Source organism: Vicia villosa, linkage group LG5 (assembly GCF_029867415.1).
Source record: "Vicia villosa cultivar HV-30 ecotype Madison, WI linkage group LG5, Vvil1.0, whole genome shotgun sequence".
In the NCBI taxonomy this organism is placed as follows: Eukaryota; Viridiplantae; Streptophyta; class Magnoliopsida; order Fabales; family Fabaceae; genus Vicia; species Vicia villosa.
The window spans coordinates 136,402,009-136,422,225 of NC_081184.1; the positions used below are offsets into that span (position 1 = coordinate 136,402,009).

At 34.9% G+C, this 20,217-nt stretch overlaps 2 protein-coding genes across 2 annotated transcripts; one reads left to right on the forward strand and one right to left on the reverse strand.

The window, feature by feature from the left end:
• The first annotated feature begins 13,661 nt into the window (after nt 1-13,661).
• On the forward strand, nt 13,662-15,019 carry LOC131607457 (F-box protein At2g26160-like). Its single transcript, XM_058879458.1, has one exon. It carries the CDS (start codon nt 13,724-13,726, stop codon nt 14,846-14,848), a length of 1,125 nt encoding a protein of 374 aa, XP_058735441.1. The 5' UTR covers nt 13,662-13,723; the 3' UTR covers nt 14,849-15,019.
• Nucleotides 15,020-16,642: 1,623 nt separating this feature from the next.
• On the reverse strand, nt 16,643-19,562 carry LOC131607458 (deoxyhypusine hydroxylase). Its single transcript, XM_058879459.1, has 7 exons — nt 19,178-19,562; nt 18,780-18,913; nt 18,430-18,665; nt 18,203-18,341; nt 17,660-17,786; nt 17,236-17,354; nt 16,643-17,145 (listed from the first exon to the last, which is right to left on the reverse strand). The coding sequence occupies exons 1-7, from the start codon at nt 19,341-19,343 to the stop codon at nt 17,113-17,115; spliced, it is 954 nt and encodes a 317-aa protein (XP_058735442.1). The 5' UTR covers nt 19,344-19,562; the 3' UTR covers nt 16,643-17,112.
• Between the last annotated feature and the right edge of the window lie 655 nt (nt 19,563-20,217).

Genomic DNA, 20,217 nt, shown 5'->3' on the forward strand with positions numbered 1-20,217 from the left:
AGGGCAAAACCCTAGACTTATGAGCCATTCCATTTGGCGCATGCAATGGGAATATTAGGGCAAGCCATTTCATTTGGCGCATGCACCCAAAATATACACCTATGCGCCATTTCATTTGGCGCATTCAGTGTTCTGGTATCCCAAACCTAGACAGTTTGGTAAATACCCCGAAAACATGGTTTTTTTCGTATTTTTTTTATGAAACCTAGATATTTAAATTTTTTTTTCATATAAGGGAGAATTAAGGGTTCTTCAACCTGTTTACATTGAAAAATAGAAAAATTTGACAAAAAGAGAGATTACAAACTAATTAGAATTACGAAAGGAATAACAAAGTGTTTGCACCCAGAACCAAGTGCTCTGATACCAATTGAAGGTTTGGAAAACACTTAGAAGAGGGGGGTGAATAAGTTTTTCTTTTTCTTTTCGTAACAACAATAGACAAAATACAGTTATTTTTATCCTGGTTCGTTTGCAACTCATAGTATTTCAGTCCACCCGCCAAGGTGATTTCGCCTCTCTCAATCGAGGACTTAATCCACTATAATCAAAACTGATTACAAATGCACAACCAACTATCGTGACTAACAATACAATGCACAAGCCAACTGCAAGTGACTAACACCTCTAAGACTAACTAGTCCTAGCCCTCTTGAGAAATCTGACCCAACTGGTCTCTCAGGGAACAATTACAAGTTAACTTCTAATAATAGTGATTCAGGTTGCTTCTAATAAGCTTTAATCACAATTGTGATTTTTCACTAAGTTTTTAATACAAGGAGTATGAACTCGGTATATTAAAATGAAAATATTTTTCTTCAGCGTAAGAGTTCACGGTTCTTCTTTGTATTTGAGCTCTCTTTACACCTTTTTCTTTTCAAAGATTCTTTTATATATATATATATATATATATATATATATAATAGCTTCAAGAATTTGTCCGTTTATTGATTTTGGAGAAGGAATTGAAAGTTGCGTGTCTTCTTTTGTTTTTGTTGCGTGTTTGCCTTTTGTTTTTGTTTCTCCAATGAACTGCATGTGTTTTTTGTTTCTCCAATCTTTCTCGGAAATTGTTCTATATGAGTGCTTCAACCGTCTTTTAATCATTATGTTTTTGGCGGTATTCTATCTTGTATCAGAACTTTGCATTGTGACTTTTTTCATAACTTCTATCAGAATTTATTTACAGCGGTTGGTGCATTCAGAAGTTACTTTATTAGAACTTCAGTGGCTTTTCCTTTCAGTGTTTGTTCAGTTTTACATAAAGTTCATGTTCTGATGGTGCTTGTATTAGAACATCTTCTGAAATGAGAAACATATAATTAGAGTACCACATTTACTTATACAAAATTTATTTAATTGTTATCATCAAAACACTAAGATATGATTAGAACCAAACCATGTTCTAACAATCTCCCCCTTTTTGATGATGACAAAACATTTAAGTTCTGATAAAAAAAATTGTATATAAAAAGAGAATCTCCCCCTGAGATGTATAATCTCCCCTTGAAATAAATACTTAGAGAAAAAATATAGAAGATAACTTCCCTGAGTATATTCCAGCGTAACTCTTCAGAAGATTAACTTTTTCTTTCAAAGCGCTTCTTAGAAGATTATAAGATTTTCTTTCAAAATGTGATTATCCTGCAACTTTCAGAAAAAGGTACAAATCTTTGTACACTTGTCAGTAAATGTTTGGTATTTTAGTCTTTTAATTGTTAATTATTATCAAGTCAAAATTTCACTACTATTTCTCCCCCTTTTTGTCATAACTCAAAAAGCATAAATAAAATAGATAAGAAGTAATCCTGTGCATAATGAGTGTATTGAAGAAAATATGTTTGAGGTTTTGAGTTCAGGTAAGTTGTTATGGTATCAATCCAAACACGTACCATTTCAGGTATTATTTCATTCACGCCCTCAAACTAATTTCTACTTATTCACTAACTTGGATGTTGGAGTGATAACCATTGCACCAAAAATCGGCTTTATTTGATCTCCACCTATTTCTGGTTCCTATACTGTATAATGGTACTACTATTGGAAATCAACGCCTATTTCTAACAAATTTCCGCCATTAGATTCTTCTGATATAAAAATAATTAATCACAACCATGATCACGCTCGAAAGAAGATCCAATTGCTGAAGTCACCACAAATTTATCAATTTCAAGATCATCCCTTTACCTTGTCGTTGCTTCATTTGTTGGCGAATATTTAGCAAGGAATAAGAGAAATTAAAAGTATCCAACGTGAAACTCTTCAGACCAACAATGGTATCTAAAAGACATCAATGAGACATGCCTACTCTAGGGTTTCGAGACCACAAAAAAGTTGATGAATCTCTTAATATGACGTTTCCACTAATCATAACTACTAACGTACAAAATCACTTATTGTCATGATTCCTCATTAATAATGGGAGTTCTTATGACATTATATACATCAACATCTTCAAGATGTTAGGATTAAATGAGTGTGATTTCACGTCCTACAAAGGTGGGAATCTCTTTGAGTTCAATGACTCCTATACTTACTTGTGCGGGACCGTAAAATTACCATTTTTTATCGGAAGAGAAAGGACCAAAGGGATAGTAAAAACATGTTTCTTAGTAACTCCTTACAAAAGTGTATACAATATCGTCCTACGAAGATCATTCATCTTGACACTAGATGTAGTGGCTTCTACAGTCCATCTAAAGATGAAATATCACAATGATTTTGAAAAACCAATTTCCATTTCAGGTGATCTACATGGAGATCATGTGAATTATGAAACCATACTAAAGAACCCATTAAGGACAGTTGTCGCCCTTGAGAAGAAAGGGAATAAGACTCAAGAGAGTACCGTAAGTATGATCAACCTTAACACACGAGACAATGAAACCCTATGATATGATGACCTAGACTCTCTGTCAAAGGTTAAATTAAAAAACCTTAAAGCCAGTTCTAGACGAATATTTTGAAATTATACAACTCTATGATAATCAGAAGATATTGGTTTGCATAGGAGCTGATTTTCTATCAATGGTGAAAATAATGTTCGATGGGAGCCTTAAAGCTAATGTCGGTTTCTTCACTATTTCTTCTGATGAGATGCCGTATATAACTTGTCACCAATTTAATATAAACCCATATGCATATTATGTGGCCCAAAAAATGATATGTCAATCCTCTAAAAAGATAGAAGCATCCATGAGTACGGCCTAAGGTCTATTTGACACCAACTTTATTTCAGAAGTTAGATACATTGCATGGATATCCAATTTTGTATTAATGAAAAAATTGTCATAAAAGTGGATAATGTATGTTGACTACAACGACCACAACTAAGCCTTCTTAAGAGATTCATATCCACTCCCTAATATCGGCAAGCTAGTGGATAACTCGTCCGGTTATAAACTGTTATCGTTCATGGACGTTATTTGTAACACCCCAAATCTACCCCGCAATTCATAAGAGAAATCAGAGTGCAATACATCGAAACAAGCAACACATTTGAGGAGTCACATCTTCAACTTAAACAAATCACAAATTATACTCATAAAACATGGATACATAACACTTATGTCGGAGGAAACTCATAATTCATTAACCATTCAACTCATATAGTTCATAATATCGCAGCGGAATTCATCAACATCATAATTCAAAATCATAATATTTATGCCAATCATGAAAACAACAAATCCCACAAGTCTCATAAGGACATAACAACATAATCCAACATATGATAACAAATCCAATCCAAATATAACATCATGAAATGACAAGCAAGGCAAACGTCCCCCGAGTGTTACATATCAAAGCATAGACACACCGACTCGAGCTAATAGGTAAACGCCTACTCCACGTTGTTACCTGCACGTTACCAATAGAGGGTAACATTCAAACAGTAGGGGTGGGATATAATTCATTATAAAGAAACGTATGATAATATTCACAACATGGTAAAGATCATACATATATCACCACTTCTCATCACATAACATCTTACAAAACGGCAACAATGTCAATAATCAATTATGACAACATACTCAACTCACAATTATAATATCAATGTGTCACACTAACGTCTCATCATCACGTCACAACAAACATCTCATCATCTCAACAAATCAAACACAATTCAATGCAATTGAAATGCAATTCAAATGCGACTCGACTTATGCAAATGCATGTGGTACCATTTGGAGTAAAACTCCCACCATCTCAAAATTTGCCATTGGGCACACCGTCGCTTTTTATGCAATGGATGTGACTCAATAAATGCAACATCCACACAAACACAACAGTTACAACACATCACCAACATCGATTAAACATCATTACTTTTATAGTAATTCATCACTTCACAATCACGTCGCTATGTTGTTACATCATACAACAATACATCACTTCACCATCACGTCACTATGTTGTAACATCCTACAACAATACATCACTTCACAAAAACAAACGCAACATCAAGCAATTTCATTTAAATAAAGCTTCAAAAAGGTTTCTAAAGTTTTTCAAATTGTATTCATTAGAAAGACATCAAGTAAAGCTTCACGGAGGTTCAAACGACACTTAAAAAGGAGTTACGAATCAAAAGATACATCATTTCAAAGTTTGAACAAGTTTTGTACAGTATGGTCCGCTTAGCGACCATCTAGCACGCTTATGGAAACTCAAATTCAATAACCCAACTTGAAGCGCGCTTCTACAAACTAAAAACAAAAGCGAAATGAAATCTGAGCTCCGCTTAGCGGACCGGCTCTGCTTAGCGAGCTCAATTAATTTTTCAAAAACAAACAGCGTCCGCTTAGCGGCCTCGAGCCCGCTTAGCGGACGTGCAATTATGCAGAAAAATAACAGCAAACACAGAACTGCAAAATCACACACCCACCACCCAAAACTCATTCCAAACAACAATTATACACATATAATTGTTAGAACATAGTTTGGTTCTAATCATATTTGTAGTGTTTTGATGATAACAAGCAAATAAATTTTGTATAAGCAAATGTGGTACTCTAATTATATGTTTCTGATTTCAGAAGATGTTTCAATTCAACTACCATCAGAACTTGATACGCAAAGATGAACAAATGCAAAGATGCTCAAGTCTTAAGGCAACTTTTGATAAAGCACCAAAACCGCTGCAAACATACTGATACAAAAGATATATTCCAAGTTGAGCAGAAGATCATGAAGTATGATTCAAAAAGAAAGATAGCGTTAAAAACATAATCATTAGCAAGGCGGCTGCAACACTCAAAAAGCGCAACTCCCTAGGTTGATTGAAGAAGCTATCCACATGCAGCTCATTGGAGAAAACAAAACGAAAAGCAACACGCAAGCATTAAATGTTTCGTCCAAGAATCAAGTTAACGGACAAAAAATCCCTGAGCTATATATTCATGTTCGCTTGAAACAACTAAATACAACGATTACTCACACAAACCTCATCATTCTGAAGATACATTAAAACTCGCTGAAGAAAAGTTTTCATATCCATATTCTGAGTTCAAACTCTTTGTACCAAACTTTAGTGAAATATCACAGTTGTGATTAACGTTGTATAGAAGCAATTCTAAACACTGTCATTTGAAGTTACTCTATAACAATTCCTTGAGAGACCAGTTGAGTCAGAAGTCTAAAGAAGTCTAGGACTAGTTGAGTCTTAGAAGTTGGTCAGTTACAAATAGTTGGTTTGTGCAGGTTGTGAGTCACCAGCAGTTTGGCTCGTGCATTGTGTTGTTAGTCACACCAGTGGGTGGACTGGAGTAGTTTGAGTTGCAAACGAACCAGGATAAAAATAACTGTGTTCTGTCTATTGTTTCTTCAAGTTAAAAAGAATCACTTATTCAACCCGCCCTTCTAAGTGTTTTCTCAACCTTCAATAATCACGACATCTAACATCATTCATCATCAATCATCAATCAAAACATGTTTTCAACCAAAAATTCATGGAAATTCATCATAAAACCCTAAGATTTCACAACACTTAATCCATGGTTTCTACATACAATCCAACCCACCCTAAACATCATAATACATCCCTTTAGCATGAAAGAACCCCACTCTTACTTTAGGTTTTGGATTGAAGACAACTCTAGCTTCAATCTTGGATTCTCCTCTTCTCTTCACTCTTCTCTTCTTTCTCTTCTTTTCTTTCTCTTCTTTCCCCAAATGAGATTCTAACTTCTATTTCTCTAAAACCCTTGTTTTGTTAAAACCCCTACTAACTTCTAAATTACTAATGGGCTCTAATTAGTACCACTCAATTACTAATACTAACTTAGACCCAATAACCAATTAGCCTCACTAACTTATACTATTTACTAATTATTCTCAATAAATAACACAAATATCACCTAAACACATAATAAACACATAATCAATTAAATGAATCACATAACACACAATTTAATAAATAATTAAAAGAAAAACGGTTGTTACATTATTCAAGCTGTAATAAAATACCCATCTTCTATCCGGTCAAAGACAAGACTACCTTCATGATTAAGCAATCTAACTATTGATACAACGTCATGCCCTTTGGCCAAAAGAATGTATGAGAAACATACTAGAGGGTGATGAGCAAATTCTTCAAAGAAGACATACTAGGAGAAGGATATTACCACAGGTGGTAGTCCTCCATGGTAAAGTAGGGTGTGGTAGTAAGTGTCACAACAACGAAAAACACCTTTTACGTTGGTTGAAAAAAAGATCTTACCTCAATTTCTCAAACGAGGTAATTAAGGGCGTCAAGAAAAGTCTTTGGGTATTACCTCAGTTTTAAAACAACCAACACGTAATATGTAAAAGTCGTGGGTCTGTTCCCCAGGGAGATCCTTTTTGGAATTCTGAAATGGCGAAAACATCTTTCCCCTCGGTTTTGACTTTCCACCAATGGGTATAACACTTTTTCACCTCGGTTTTGACATAAAACTAACAGGTAAAAAATGATTGTTTATTAAATATAATGTGGATTGCTTATTTCACTAAACCCTAACTGAATATATAACTTCTCAAAGTTGGTTAAAAAATAATTATATGAACATTTGTGTTATATTTGAAGAACAATTTACACTGATTAATATTTTTCAAGCATTCTACAACTCATCTTTCATCTCACGTTCTTTAATGGTTAAAATCTCTTCAATGCTTCAAGTTCTTTATTAAAAACTTCCCTTTATACTAATAGATTCTTGAAAGCATAAAATTTGATGCTTTGAAAAATGAACAAGTATGGAAGAAAGTTAAACGAGAACTAGAAGTATTAGAGAGATTTCCAGCATACAAGAACATGAGATGAATGATGAGTTGCAGAATGCTAGAAAAAACATTAATCAGTGTAGCCTATCAACTGTAAATTGGGTGTGAATTTGAATTATGATAGAAAGTTCAATCATTCGTGTCCAACCAGATTGCAAAAATTAACTTTTTACCTATTGGTGTGATTTTGTTATTTAACAAGTATTTATTCTTATGCTAGAACCTAAGAAGTTAAGCTTAATGCAAGTGGAAGGGTAGTAACAAACTTTCTGTGGAATTCTAGTTTTAAGTTTTTGCACAGATTAATCAGTTATTATTTGGATATCATAAAATGCACAGAGCATAATGAAATAGAGCATAGTGGAATAGAGCATAATGGAATGGAATGGAACGAAAATACCATTCCATTGTTTAGACATTTTAGGACGGAACTTGGCAATTTGTTCTTTCCGCCCAAATCAGAGAGGGAGAAATATGGTGGTAAGTTATGGAATGGAATAAAATTCATACCACTTCATTTTGCTCCACTCCATCAGTTTTTAAATGACCAAAAAATAAAATATCATTATATTTCGAGCATAGCCATGTATTACTACCTTGGCATTATATCAAGCCATTGCGTACATCTTAACGCAACTCTCTTCAAAGCGAAACACCCATATACGGCTCCGTGAAAGACTTAAGCTCAGATACAGTTTAAGCAACTAATATTTGTTGCTTTCTACAGCAAATAACAATGTAAGTTGCAAGATTCTAAAGCAATCCTTAGCTACCCTCGGATCCAAATTCTCCTTGGTTCCCTTCCGGACTATGACAACGTTCGAAAGGGGAATAATATTTTACCAAAAAGCATAAGCACGCAAGGATGTTAGCACCCGGCTCCCCAAATCCAGGACGAAACCCATTATTCTTCTTAGAGGAGTCGCCTAAAGGGTCCATCATTATGCGATATAAATTAATTGCCCCGACATTAGACGAGTGATCAATAAATTATGACAGGCCGCCCAAAGTGAGGCTTGAGACCACCCATTAAAGGGTTCCAGGTTTCCTAAAGAATGGCTAAGCCTCATTGTTGGGCTTAGGCTAGGATGCTCGATCTAATACATGTTCCCTTCTCACTCTAGTGGATAAAACACGTGGCACACACAATAACCCAAAACATGGTAAAAACGAGGTTGAAAAACTGTTCTCCCTATTATTGAGAAAGGAACCGCTCCTCATTGAGGAATGAAGGGGAAAGGTGGAGAAAGTATGTTTGACTTCCTATTTTGTCCAACACACAGAAACTCCTATGAATACCTCAGCAGTGAAGAGATTTCCAATTTTTCTCAAAAAAACATATGCAATGCTTCTCACTACTTAACATCAACTAGCCCTAAATATTGACAAAACACTGTATACACCATAAATAGCCCTACAAACACATGACTATCCTCATTTTTTTAACAAGTGGAGAGAGGGGGGGAAATGGAAACAAAATCCCAATCGGTCAGATTTGGTTCATCTATTGTGGTTAATTCAAGTTGATAGATATGTATAACTACAATGCATAGGCATCACAACATTCGATATACTTATTTATTGAGTTGAAATTTAAATTATTAGGCTAATAGAACAAAATATAAAAAAGAAATCTATGAGGTGAAAATATATTTATATAATCTTATTTGAGGGCGTACAACTCTCGTTACCAGATAAGGTTTAATAAAAGAAATCTCTTACTACACCCCTTGGGGTTTCTTAGGCACCATGTGTGCTTCCAAAATTGCCCTTATGCTTCCGTAGATGTACCTTCGGAAGCACATTTTTTTATATTTACATGAAAACGTTCTGAAGATGTATATACGGAATACATCTGTATGTATATCTACAGAATAAACCAGATCCAAGAAACCAGAAAAACAATATTTGCAACGATAAAAGCAACATTTATAGATTAAAATCGGCATTACATTGATAATTTCAACAGAAAATTAAATATTACATTTCTATATCCCGGTGGACACTTACACATCTCTAAGATTTGCTCGACCGTTCTTTGCACCTTTTCTACGAACTCGAGTGGGAATTTCTCTTCGAAACCGTAATACGTTCTCCACGTTGCCAAAACATCCTCTCAGTTCTTGAGCTCAAAGTTGCTGTAAACGACATTCCCTCTGATGTCAAATGAAGGTGAACGATACTCAAGCTTCACAACCTTTTGTTTGTCACCGTAAGGTTGGCGGTAGTGAATTTTTTCAATGATATCATCGAGCGAGGTGTATTCGTGCAGTTTGAATGTCCGCCTGGGTGTTCAACGTCGGAGTATGAGACACTTGCGACATACCAACATATGTTGTACTCATATTGAGACATTTTTGTGTTTGTGTGAAATACAACATTAGAAACCCCAAATTTATAAAAAACTTAGGTGAATATGGACCACCCATTTTCTGTCACAGAATGTTCCGTAGGTATATCCACAGAAAGATCTTAGATATTTTGTTTCCGTAAATGTACCTACAGAAAAAACCTTTAGTTTTCAAATTTTGAGCATTCCGTAGATACATCTATGGAACTTTCCATGTAAGTTGTTTAGCATAACAGCATAAAATAGGCAGTGCAGAATTTATAAAAACATAAACACATACTTAACCTTCCATTAGAATTATAATTGACAAAAAATGATTATATTGCAATGCTAAAGAGTGCATATATACTTTGAAACTATAAAACACATCAAAAGAACTGCCGCCAGCTAAATCTATTGGTGGTTTCAATTTTGATTTTTCCTTATTCGCTTCCTTTTCGATGTTGTTCAATCTTTCGAATTCGTGCATCCTATAAACAAAAAGATCCGGCCATGTCTCGACATCTTCAGAATGATGAAGCGCCCATTTCGGTGACGTAAGTGATATGGAGCATCCCGATTTCAAGTAAACTTGCACAAAATGACTCGATTTTGAAAGTCATCCAATACATATGATATAAATCATTTAGATTTATAGGTGGTGCTGTGCAGAGAGGGAAAAAGGTTTCCGAAAAACCATAACGCGTCAAGTTAATACACACCCTATCATATGTGCATACAATAAGATGTCTCATTTCCGGGAATCTCATCCATTTTGACACTGGTGTGTAAGCTCCCAACCAAGGAACAAGAGCTTTGTTATCTACTTCAAATTTAACTTTATCTCCATATACCCACGTGTACGAGTATTTATGTGTATTCAACTCTTGGATAAGTTGATGAAGGACAAGTGTATGACTATCATCTCCATTACAAAGCAACGCCGAGACGGCACGGTATCCGCAATTACCGTCCCCCATAATATTGACGATCCGCTCGATGTATTTGTGCATAAAAACTGGCATCTCTTCGATAAATGTAATTTTCGGTGGAATAGGCATCTCTTCGATGATTGGCATTTTCGGCGGAATAGGTGTCGGAGGTGGTTTGCTTATGCGAGCTTCTTTGTTTGAACTTGTTTGATATTTTTGAGATTTAGGAGTCGGTCAGGAAATTTTTTATCGACGTGCTCACAATAAAAAGGAGCCTGTGTAGTCGAGTTGTCATTCGATATATGCTTCAATTTCGTTAAAGTACCCTTTGTCTTAACCGGTTGAGAAGGCGGTTTCATGTCGGTTTTTTTGGGATATCCAATCTTCCGCAATTGTTCTTTAATGTGTAATTTCATGTTGTCATCAGCCTTCGAAAACCTCTCTTGTATTGCTTCCAATTTGGAAGTAATAGAGATATTCAATTTTTCTCCTTTGATGCAACCATCATCATCAAAACTAAGTCTTTTCCATTGAGGGATAAGTTCGTCTATTCTTATTGGCTCACCTAGTCTCACCTTTTTAGAAATAACAAAAGCACAAAGGATACCATACGTTCTAGTTATAGTGCAACCATATTTTGCGCTATTGTTTGGCCTCGTGAAAATATAGTTCAACCCGACCCGAGACATATTGCCGATCAACTGAGAATAAAGAATGTCGTCTCTAAATCGATGTTCCAACACCATAATGCTCCGACCAAATGTGGTTTGTATCTCATTGTGTTGATTTTTAATCATGATATTTATGGTGTCTCAATCTCGACACAAATCACCCTTGCTATTAGCCAACTAGTTTTTCAAACTAGCATGTGCCAACTCAACTCTATTGGTGGTTGTATTCCCAAGGTGTCAGACATTATCAATCCACGTACACATAAACTTCTCCTTCACCTTATCAAGAATGGTGCTTTCAACATATTTCAATAAATCAGGATACTTTTCACAAACTTTCCGAAATTGAATCACGGAATCGGCGTATAATTCTTTTGTCAAAGAATTTACAATACGAGTCCATACATCCATTATTTGTTCAACAATCACATCGGGCTTCACTGATTGTCCACCTTCGTTCTCTACATGTTTCGTCCCTACCGCGGGTTTAACCTTACTTCTCACATTACATGTTATGTGATATCGACAAAGTAATGCATTAGAAGAAGGAAATACCTCTGCCCCAGCATTCATCAATGCGGTATCGCGGTCCGTAACAATCGCCTTAGGCATGTCGACTTGTTCCTTCAAAAGTGACCGATACACCTCTAATGCCCGCCTAAAATTATCCTCTTTTCACACTCCAAAAAAGCAAAACCAACGACGTATGTCTTCTCGGTGAATGTAACACCGACCATCTCAAATAATGGAATTCTATACTTGTTGATCCTGTAGGTAGAATCGAAAAGGAGCACTGTTGAGAATGTGTTGAACAACTTTATCGAATTCGGATGAGTCCAAAAATATCTTAGATCGTAACCCCATCGTCGCAAGTTATGTACCGCGACACATATTTGTTGTCATCCAACAATTTCAACAACCGATGCATCTCACTTATATCTCCTATAATCGCCTTATTATTGCGGTACCGGATGTTATACACTTGCCTTATATTTGATACGTTGTCGCGTTACTTCTGTTTCAATATGGAAAGTATATTTTTCTGTTGGACAAGATTCAAGGACATGTCACTAATACATGTCTTCTCTTCTGAATTGAGCCGACATACACTAGGATGACCTTGTAATTTTGCGCACAAGTCATGGTTATACAAACCACAAATAACACTAAATTTTCTCTTCTTGCTAGCCAACTTGTAACCACGAATTTTAAATTGACACTCACGTTTTCTAATACTCGTGTCGTCTCTTTTAAACTTCCTTAGATGAGGATGGTATTTCCCGCTTCTTTCGCACAACACTGTTACGGTAGCTTTTCTTCTTTCCGTACCCTTATTTGATCTCCCTATTGCCGCATCAAAACTAAGGTTAGTTACATTCCTACGAATCCATGTGAACATGCTTTCACGATCATCAAACTCTTGCTTGTTATTAAAGTCACCGCTGACATCTACCGCATTTACGACTACCCCTTCAACATTCGGAGAAACACCGACTAAAGGAACTGATTCTCTTGAGATATTATAGGGGTGCACCATACCAATTTGTAAACAATAACACAAAATCACAAGACTGCTGGAAAAAATAGCACAGACACGTTCCGTAGATGCACCTTCGGAACGTGTTCATCTTCAACACGTTCCGTAGATGTACCTACGGAAGCACTGTTACATTTTTTGACAGAAAATTGATGCATAATGTGAGCAATGCAATGGACAAAGATGAATATTCACCATAAATTCAGTCTTCTCTTGCTTCCTTTGATATGTTGCACCAAAAAGTTAGAGTTTTGGAGTGAAAATGATATTGACGATGTATGATTTTTAGGTTGTGGAGAGGTGAGTGTTGAAGAAGAAATGTAACAATGGGGGAGTGATCAAGTTGGTTCAAACTATACCAGATACTTTCGTAAGTACATCTAAGGAATATTCGGGCGCTAAGTTATTCCGTAGATGCACCTACGGAATAATCTCTAAACTGAATTTATGTGTATTTTTCACAACATACACTAGTTTAAAATACTTCCCTAGATGCACCTATGGAAGAAACCAAAAATTTTGAAAAAAAAAAGGTACTTTCGGATGTACATCTACGAAAACACACGGCATAATTGAAATTTCGCCAGGTGTCTAATAATATCAAAGGGTGTAATGAGATATTCTCGTAATAAAATATTTGTTTTGCAAACCAGCTACATTTCACTTAAATTCCAGCAGCAAGTCTAATAGAATTTTAAAAAAGATTTGCTTCCTTCAACCGCAAGTCTAATAAACTTTTAGAAAAGATTCGCTTCCTTTTAATTGTGTTTTCCACCGCAACTCTAATACACTTTTAAAAAAGATTCGGTTTCTTTTTATTTTCTTAACTAGATTCATTGGCTTGATTAATGAAATTGAATCTTTTAATTATTATAATGTGGTTATCATCTTTATAAAAGAAAAGGGAAGGACAGTGGACACTTAATGTAGGGTGTATACATAAGAAGACCAAGTCAAGAAACAAAGAATAAGGGTTGAAGTGAATGCGATGAATATGAATAAGAAAGAGGAGGAGTGTTCAAACTCAAATTTTCCTAAAGAGGTGTGGGCAGTTATAGGACAAAAACTGAACAATACAATCGATTATATTGGATTTCGTAGCACTTGCAGTTTGTGGCGTTCTCTTGTTCCTCTTCCACCTTCATCTCACAACAGTTGCATTCCACATCACTTATGTTCTCTACTACAAACTAAAATATATCGTATTCAACCATCAACAAATGATCACAACCCTTCAAGTTCAGCTTCTTCTTGTGCTAATAAAGGGTGGCTCATTAAAGTTTTTCAGGATCCAAATTCCTCCAAACTTTACCTCTTAGATCTCTTCACTAATAAGAGACTAAGAATTGAGGATACTATGGAAAACAATTTGAATTTGATGAAGTTTCGAGTTGTGGAGTTGTTCGAATTATATACTCTTTGTCGTAAAGTTGAAAATGATTTCAGCTTTGAGCCTAATAGTTATGTTTGTAAAGTGATCTTGTTTCCTGTTGAGGATCGTTGCATGGTCTTCGAACTCTGCAGTAATAAAATGTTGACAGTTTCCAATATCGGTAAGAAAAAGACAGTCTTAAAGGATGATGGTGCACAAAACAAGTATTTTGATGATATAATACTTTATAAGGGACAGGTTTATGTTGTAGATAAAATTGGAACAGTTTTTTGGATCAATGCTTTGTCCTTGAAGTTGTTTCAGTTTTCGCCGAAAAACATGTGCTGTGGTGAAAGGAAGATGCATGTATCTATGGATTGTGATATATACAAGAAGCAGTTAGTAGAGTGTGATGGAAGTCTCTATGTGATTGATTTGTTTATTGATGATAAAAAGTATTACAATGGTTACTTCTCCAAAGATGTTTTTGTGGAAGTTTTTAAGCTTGATCAAGAATGGGGTAAATGGTTAGATGTGAAAGATTTGGGTGATGTTTCATTTGTTTTAGGTAAAGACTCAAACTTTGCATTGTTGGCTAAAGATTATTATGGATGTGAAGGAAACTGCATTTACTTCTCTTCTCAATTCAGGAGTTTTTGTTTTAGCTTGGAGAGTTTAGTGTCTAAGCCTCCTAATATTTTTTGGCCTTGTCCAACACTGTTTAAGCCTAAGAATGAGTGATTTGAAAGTATTATAATGCACTAGAATGTTACTTTGGTTTTGGTGTTTTTATGTATAGCCTATTAATTGTAAATTGGGTGTGAATTTGAATTTTTGACAGAAAGTTCAATCATTTGTTAAACCAGATTGGAAAAACTGACTTTTTAATGATGGTATGATCTTGTTAATTGACATGAGTATTTATTCTTATGCAAGTGGAACTGTGGAAGGGTGGTAACAAACTTTGTGTGCAATTCTAGTTTTTAAGTTTTTTCACAGACTAATCACTTATTGTTGCTTTTTGTTTTAAAAATGACTTAATTGTTGATGACTAGGAATTTGGTGCAAATTATCCTGCTTGGACTGATTTCAAGGCTGCTGTGATAAAAAGATTTCAACCTTCCATCCATGATGCAAAGTCCTTTTGAATTGTTTTTTCTTTTAAGTAATGCAAAGTTTTCTTTTTGTTTGGTCTCTTCTAGTATCGGTATGAAATTGAACTTGAAGTTTTTTTAACTCTAGAAAATGGGATTTTAATTAAAATTATAATAAGTTAATAATTCCATGTGTAAAAAAAATCATGCTTTCTTTTTTTTTTTCCTTTTGACCATTCAATTAAATGATGAAAATATACACTCTTAAAAACTTTCTATTTTTGTCACTTCAATAAAAAAAACAAACAAACCTTTCCGTTCAAATTGGAAAGGAAAATGAGGAAAGAGGTTTTAAGGAAAATGAGGAAAGAGGTTTAAGATAAAATGGCCCTTATTATTTTTGTTGGTATTTTTAGACTTCTATAAAAATTTAAGTTTTTCATTTTGTTAAGAATAATTCTTTTGAAGCTTATGCTTAAGTATATCTGGATCAAATTTTTAAACATTATTTAAATAGGGGTGGGAGTAGGTCAGGCCGGCCTACAGGGGCCTATAGTCTAGCCTACTTAAGGTAAGGTCAGGCCTATTTGATAAAAAGGTTAGACTTGGGCTTTTTAAAAAGCCTATTTAACAAAATAGGTCAGGCCTAGGCTATTAAAAAAGCTTATAAAGTCTTGTAGGCCGGCCTATATTTTCATATATATTAAAATTAGTCTAAATAGATTGGCCTATATATGCATATATATTAGAAAAAGTGTTAAATAGATTGGTCTATATATGCATATATATTCGAAAAAAATGCTAAATAAGTCGGTCTAAATGTTCATATATATGCGACCTATAAGACTTCTTAAGTAATATGAATTAATTGAAAACATTAATAAAAAAGAGACTTTTAAATAGGCTTTCAGGCCAGACTTTTTCAGGCTAAAAAAAACGAGCCTATAGTAGGCCATAGGCCAGACTCAGGCCTTGTAAGTTTATCGTAGGTCAGACATAGGCCTTATAAAGCCTAGCCTAGCCTATTCTCACCCCTATTTACAAATCTATTTCATATTTTTTAAAATTTCTAGCACAATTTTTTTTTTCAACTCCATCAACCTCGTCATCATTTTGCATACAATGTACTTCTAAGTTTATTTTCATTCATTCATATTTTGTTGTTAATTTGATAATGAAATCGCTCTCTTAGTATTCAGCAATGAAAATCAAATAGCAATGTCATTCAAGTCAAACAACAAATAATAATTGTTTAAATAATTTTGTAGTATTAAAACAAAAATCAAATAAAAAAATATTTCTTCAATCTCTTCTTTCAATAATTCAATATTTAAGTCAATTGTAATGTGAATTAAGTAAACATGTCAAGTGAAAACCTTTAGCTTGAATTTCCCATTTCTAGAGTGTCAAGAGCAGTAAATTATAGGAATGTTCTGCTGAATGCTAAAGGGAGGAAGATTAAACATGAATGATAACATTACACAGCGACAAACTCAATAAGCATCCAAAACGAGATCAGCAATCTTTCACAATCACCAACCTTGTCTCTTGTGATTCTCATAACAAAGCACTTTCTCTCATTTCTCTATTAAGAAATCCTAAACCCCCTAGAGTTTTAGATTATTTAACAGTAAATAATGTTAAAATGTCTCGTGCCTGCAGTGGCAGAGGCCATAATAAAAGGTAGACATTATATTTGACTAGTATAAATTCATCAAAAAAAAAAGTTTGGTTTCATAGATTAACAAAACCATAGTTCAACCCTTGTTTCATGGGGGCTAGTTTTTTCCTAATTCCATCAACTTGAGTTAAGAAAAGTAAAAATCCACCAGTTTTTTTCTGTCTATGTTATCTTGTCCTTGTCCCTTCATTCTCGTCCAAATTCTTCATTTCTTGATATTAAGAAACTATTTATTGTACAGTTGGAGTGCGCATGAACAGGAACTGCAACCAAGGTAAAAAAATAAAAAATAGATGAGTCAACAAACATTGAAACAAAATACGCAAATTTTCAGTAAGTACCATGGTGTATACCTCAAAAGATTTCCCTGATCTTTCAGCTTCTAGCATGCTTAGAGCAACTTGACAACTTTGTGAGACAAGAGCTTCTGGGTCTGCCGTAAACTCCTCAAGAAGGGCTACACTTTGGTCATCTAAGGGCATACAACAAAAGAACTATGTAAACGAGAAGATTCAAATACTTAGCAGTACTCTATACCAAAAAGCTGCAACCTGAGTGAGTTAAGTTGGGCTGTTCATTACCAAAAAGAATGCTTATTTTGATTGCTACTATTATACTATACTATCTATTCATGAATTCCATACATTGCACCATATGCTTGCGTTCTCTTTTTGTACATAGATGGCCCCACAAAGCATGGCAGTTATTCAGTAACTTGTATTATTGACAGCAAAAACAATTACATCATTCCATAATATTTGGTTTTAAATGCAATACCTGCAATTGAACCAAGAGCTTCAGCAGCCTCATGTCTAACCATTGGATGCTCATTCACATCTCTAAGTATATTGGATAAAGCAGCTGAAGCAGCTTTGTCTTGCAATTGGCCCAAAACATATGCAACCTAAATCACAGCGAATATTGGCATTCAAAAATTGAGATTCAAACAGCTGCACTTAAATTTAAGCTCCGACCTTAAGGCATTCATCTAATAGCATTACTAATTTAGGTTGGAATAATTGTATTTTTATTAAACTACTGAGCAACAACTGACTACTTTTGACAAATCAATTACATGTTTATTTGTCTCCAAGGAAGATAATGTAATTATAACTGTTCAACATTTAAACGTAGATACAATGCGTAATTTTTTTTTTTTTTTGAAAAAAGGCTATTGGAAAAAAGGCTATTGGAGTATTCTAGGTCGACCTAATGTTTTTCATGTGAAGTGTGTGACTTATCACTCATGTACTGTTCATAGAACTTTACTTAACGCGGAAAACATTTATTTATAGAAATATAAGAGTGTACTTATCAAACCTCATGTTTTAGTAAAGCACTATTGGAACCCAAGGAATCAATAATAGCAGCAACAGCTTTGTTTCCACCGTCATTTCGAAGTGCAAAAAGAGCTGCATAGCGCTCATACATCCCTTTTTCCTCGTCAAGAAGTAACTCCCTAATATTAATTACCACTGAGTTAGCAACCAACAGATAACACTCTCTTGTTAAAAAGAGTCTCTTCTAACAGTATGAACCAAACAAACCTTAATTGGTCAACCGAAGAACAAGAGGTTGCCGGTGCTGCAGGATCAACAGACTTAAACGGAGAAACACCGGATGCAGTCGAATCATCCGTAGTAGCAGCATCTTTTAAATTCAGAATCCGTTGAAGAGCCAATTCACACGTCTCTCGAACCTCTTGAGCCGGATCAGATTCCAAACTACACTTCAACAGAGAAACATTACCATCCGAACCAATAGCACCAAGTGCTTCAGCTGCCTAAACGAGATCATAACAAACACATCATCTTAAAACTGATAGACTGGAAAAAAAAAAAAGTGATACTAGTACATAGAAAAAGGAAGAAATAGAAGGCTACTACAACGGTACTACCTCGTGGCGAACAATGGGATGCAAAGAAAGATCATTAAGAACTGAGGTCAATGCAGGGATGGCTTCCGGTTCTTGCATTTGACCTAATGCAAATGCAGCTTCATGTGCTAACAAATTCGACGAATCTCTAGTTGCTGCCAAAGAACAAAAGAACAAAATTTTACCAGAATCAATGCAATATAAACCAGTTAACAATAACTATTGGTAAAAGCCCCAATTTTAATAATCAAAAAACTGAAACTTTACTATATAAGCTATAGTATTTAGCTTATTTCATAAGCTAATTCCATAAATTCAATCAAATATACTCAAAAGTGGTTATAGTTATGCAAATAGATATGTTTAATTAAATTAATACAATCACTATCTAGGGTTATTGAAGAGAAGAGGAAACTTACCGAGAATAAGGGCGGTGCGAGGAGCAGGGCCTTTGAGGTTCCGAAGAGAGAAGAGGGCTCTGAAGCGTTCGGAGATGGGTTGAGTGGAGTCCAACAGTAACTCGCACAGGAACTTTTCCATCTCTGGGGAGCATGAAGCGACGTCGTTTACCGAATCTACAGACATGGCAGCTAAAAACTGTGAGATGATGTGTCGGAGTTGGGGTTTATGGAGACGGTGGCAATTGGAGGAGAAGGGGTTTAACAGAGACGAACGGCGAGAATACGGCGAATCGGGGTTTAACGGAGATGAACGGCGAGAATACGGCTAATCTGGAGTTAGGGACTCACTGTGCGTAAAGTGATGCAGAAGAATCCGCTAATTTAGGGGTGCTAGCCGATTTTCTGTTTTTTTTTTTTTATTTTAAAAGTTAAATTTAAAACAGGTGGGATTTGTTTTTTTAGTATAGTTTTTGAAAAAAAAGAGATCATGGGAAATTTTTTAATTAATTGTATGACATGGGATTGATATATTTTCATTCTCTAGTTTTTTAGTTCTTATTTGAGTATCAAAATTATAAAAATAATTTTTAGAATGTTTATTTTTGTTTTAACTCTAATATGCTACCACCACTATGAGTTGTCGATCACTATTTTATCTATCTACAATTAGCAATTAATCCGATATTGGGTCTTGGTTATTTGGGTCTTTGGTTGGTCTAAAATAGTTTCTCTCAAGATTTTTTCGGGCATTGAAGGAGTCATGGAAAGCCTTAAGTATCATTGACTGGCCTTCATATCACGATTCAATATGGAATAGAATTAAAACAATTGGGATCAGTTTTTGAAAGAGTAATGGGGAACAAGTGCATTTAATGTCATCCCATTGTTGAAATGCTTCGTCACCTTTTTCTGACACGTTTATTGACGTGACCAACTGGGTATGACGTAGTTTACACTTTATAGAGTACTCGAGTGCACTCGAGTTGACGTGCACCCATAAGTGGAAATTTAATCGTTGATCTTGTGAATTCTTTTCACATTTAGTTTTGGTCTTTCAG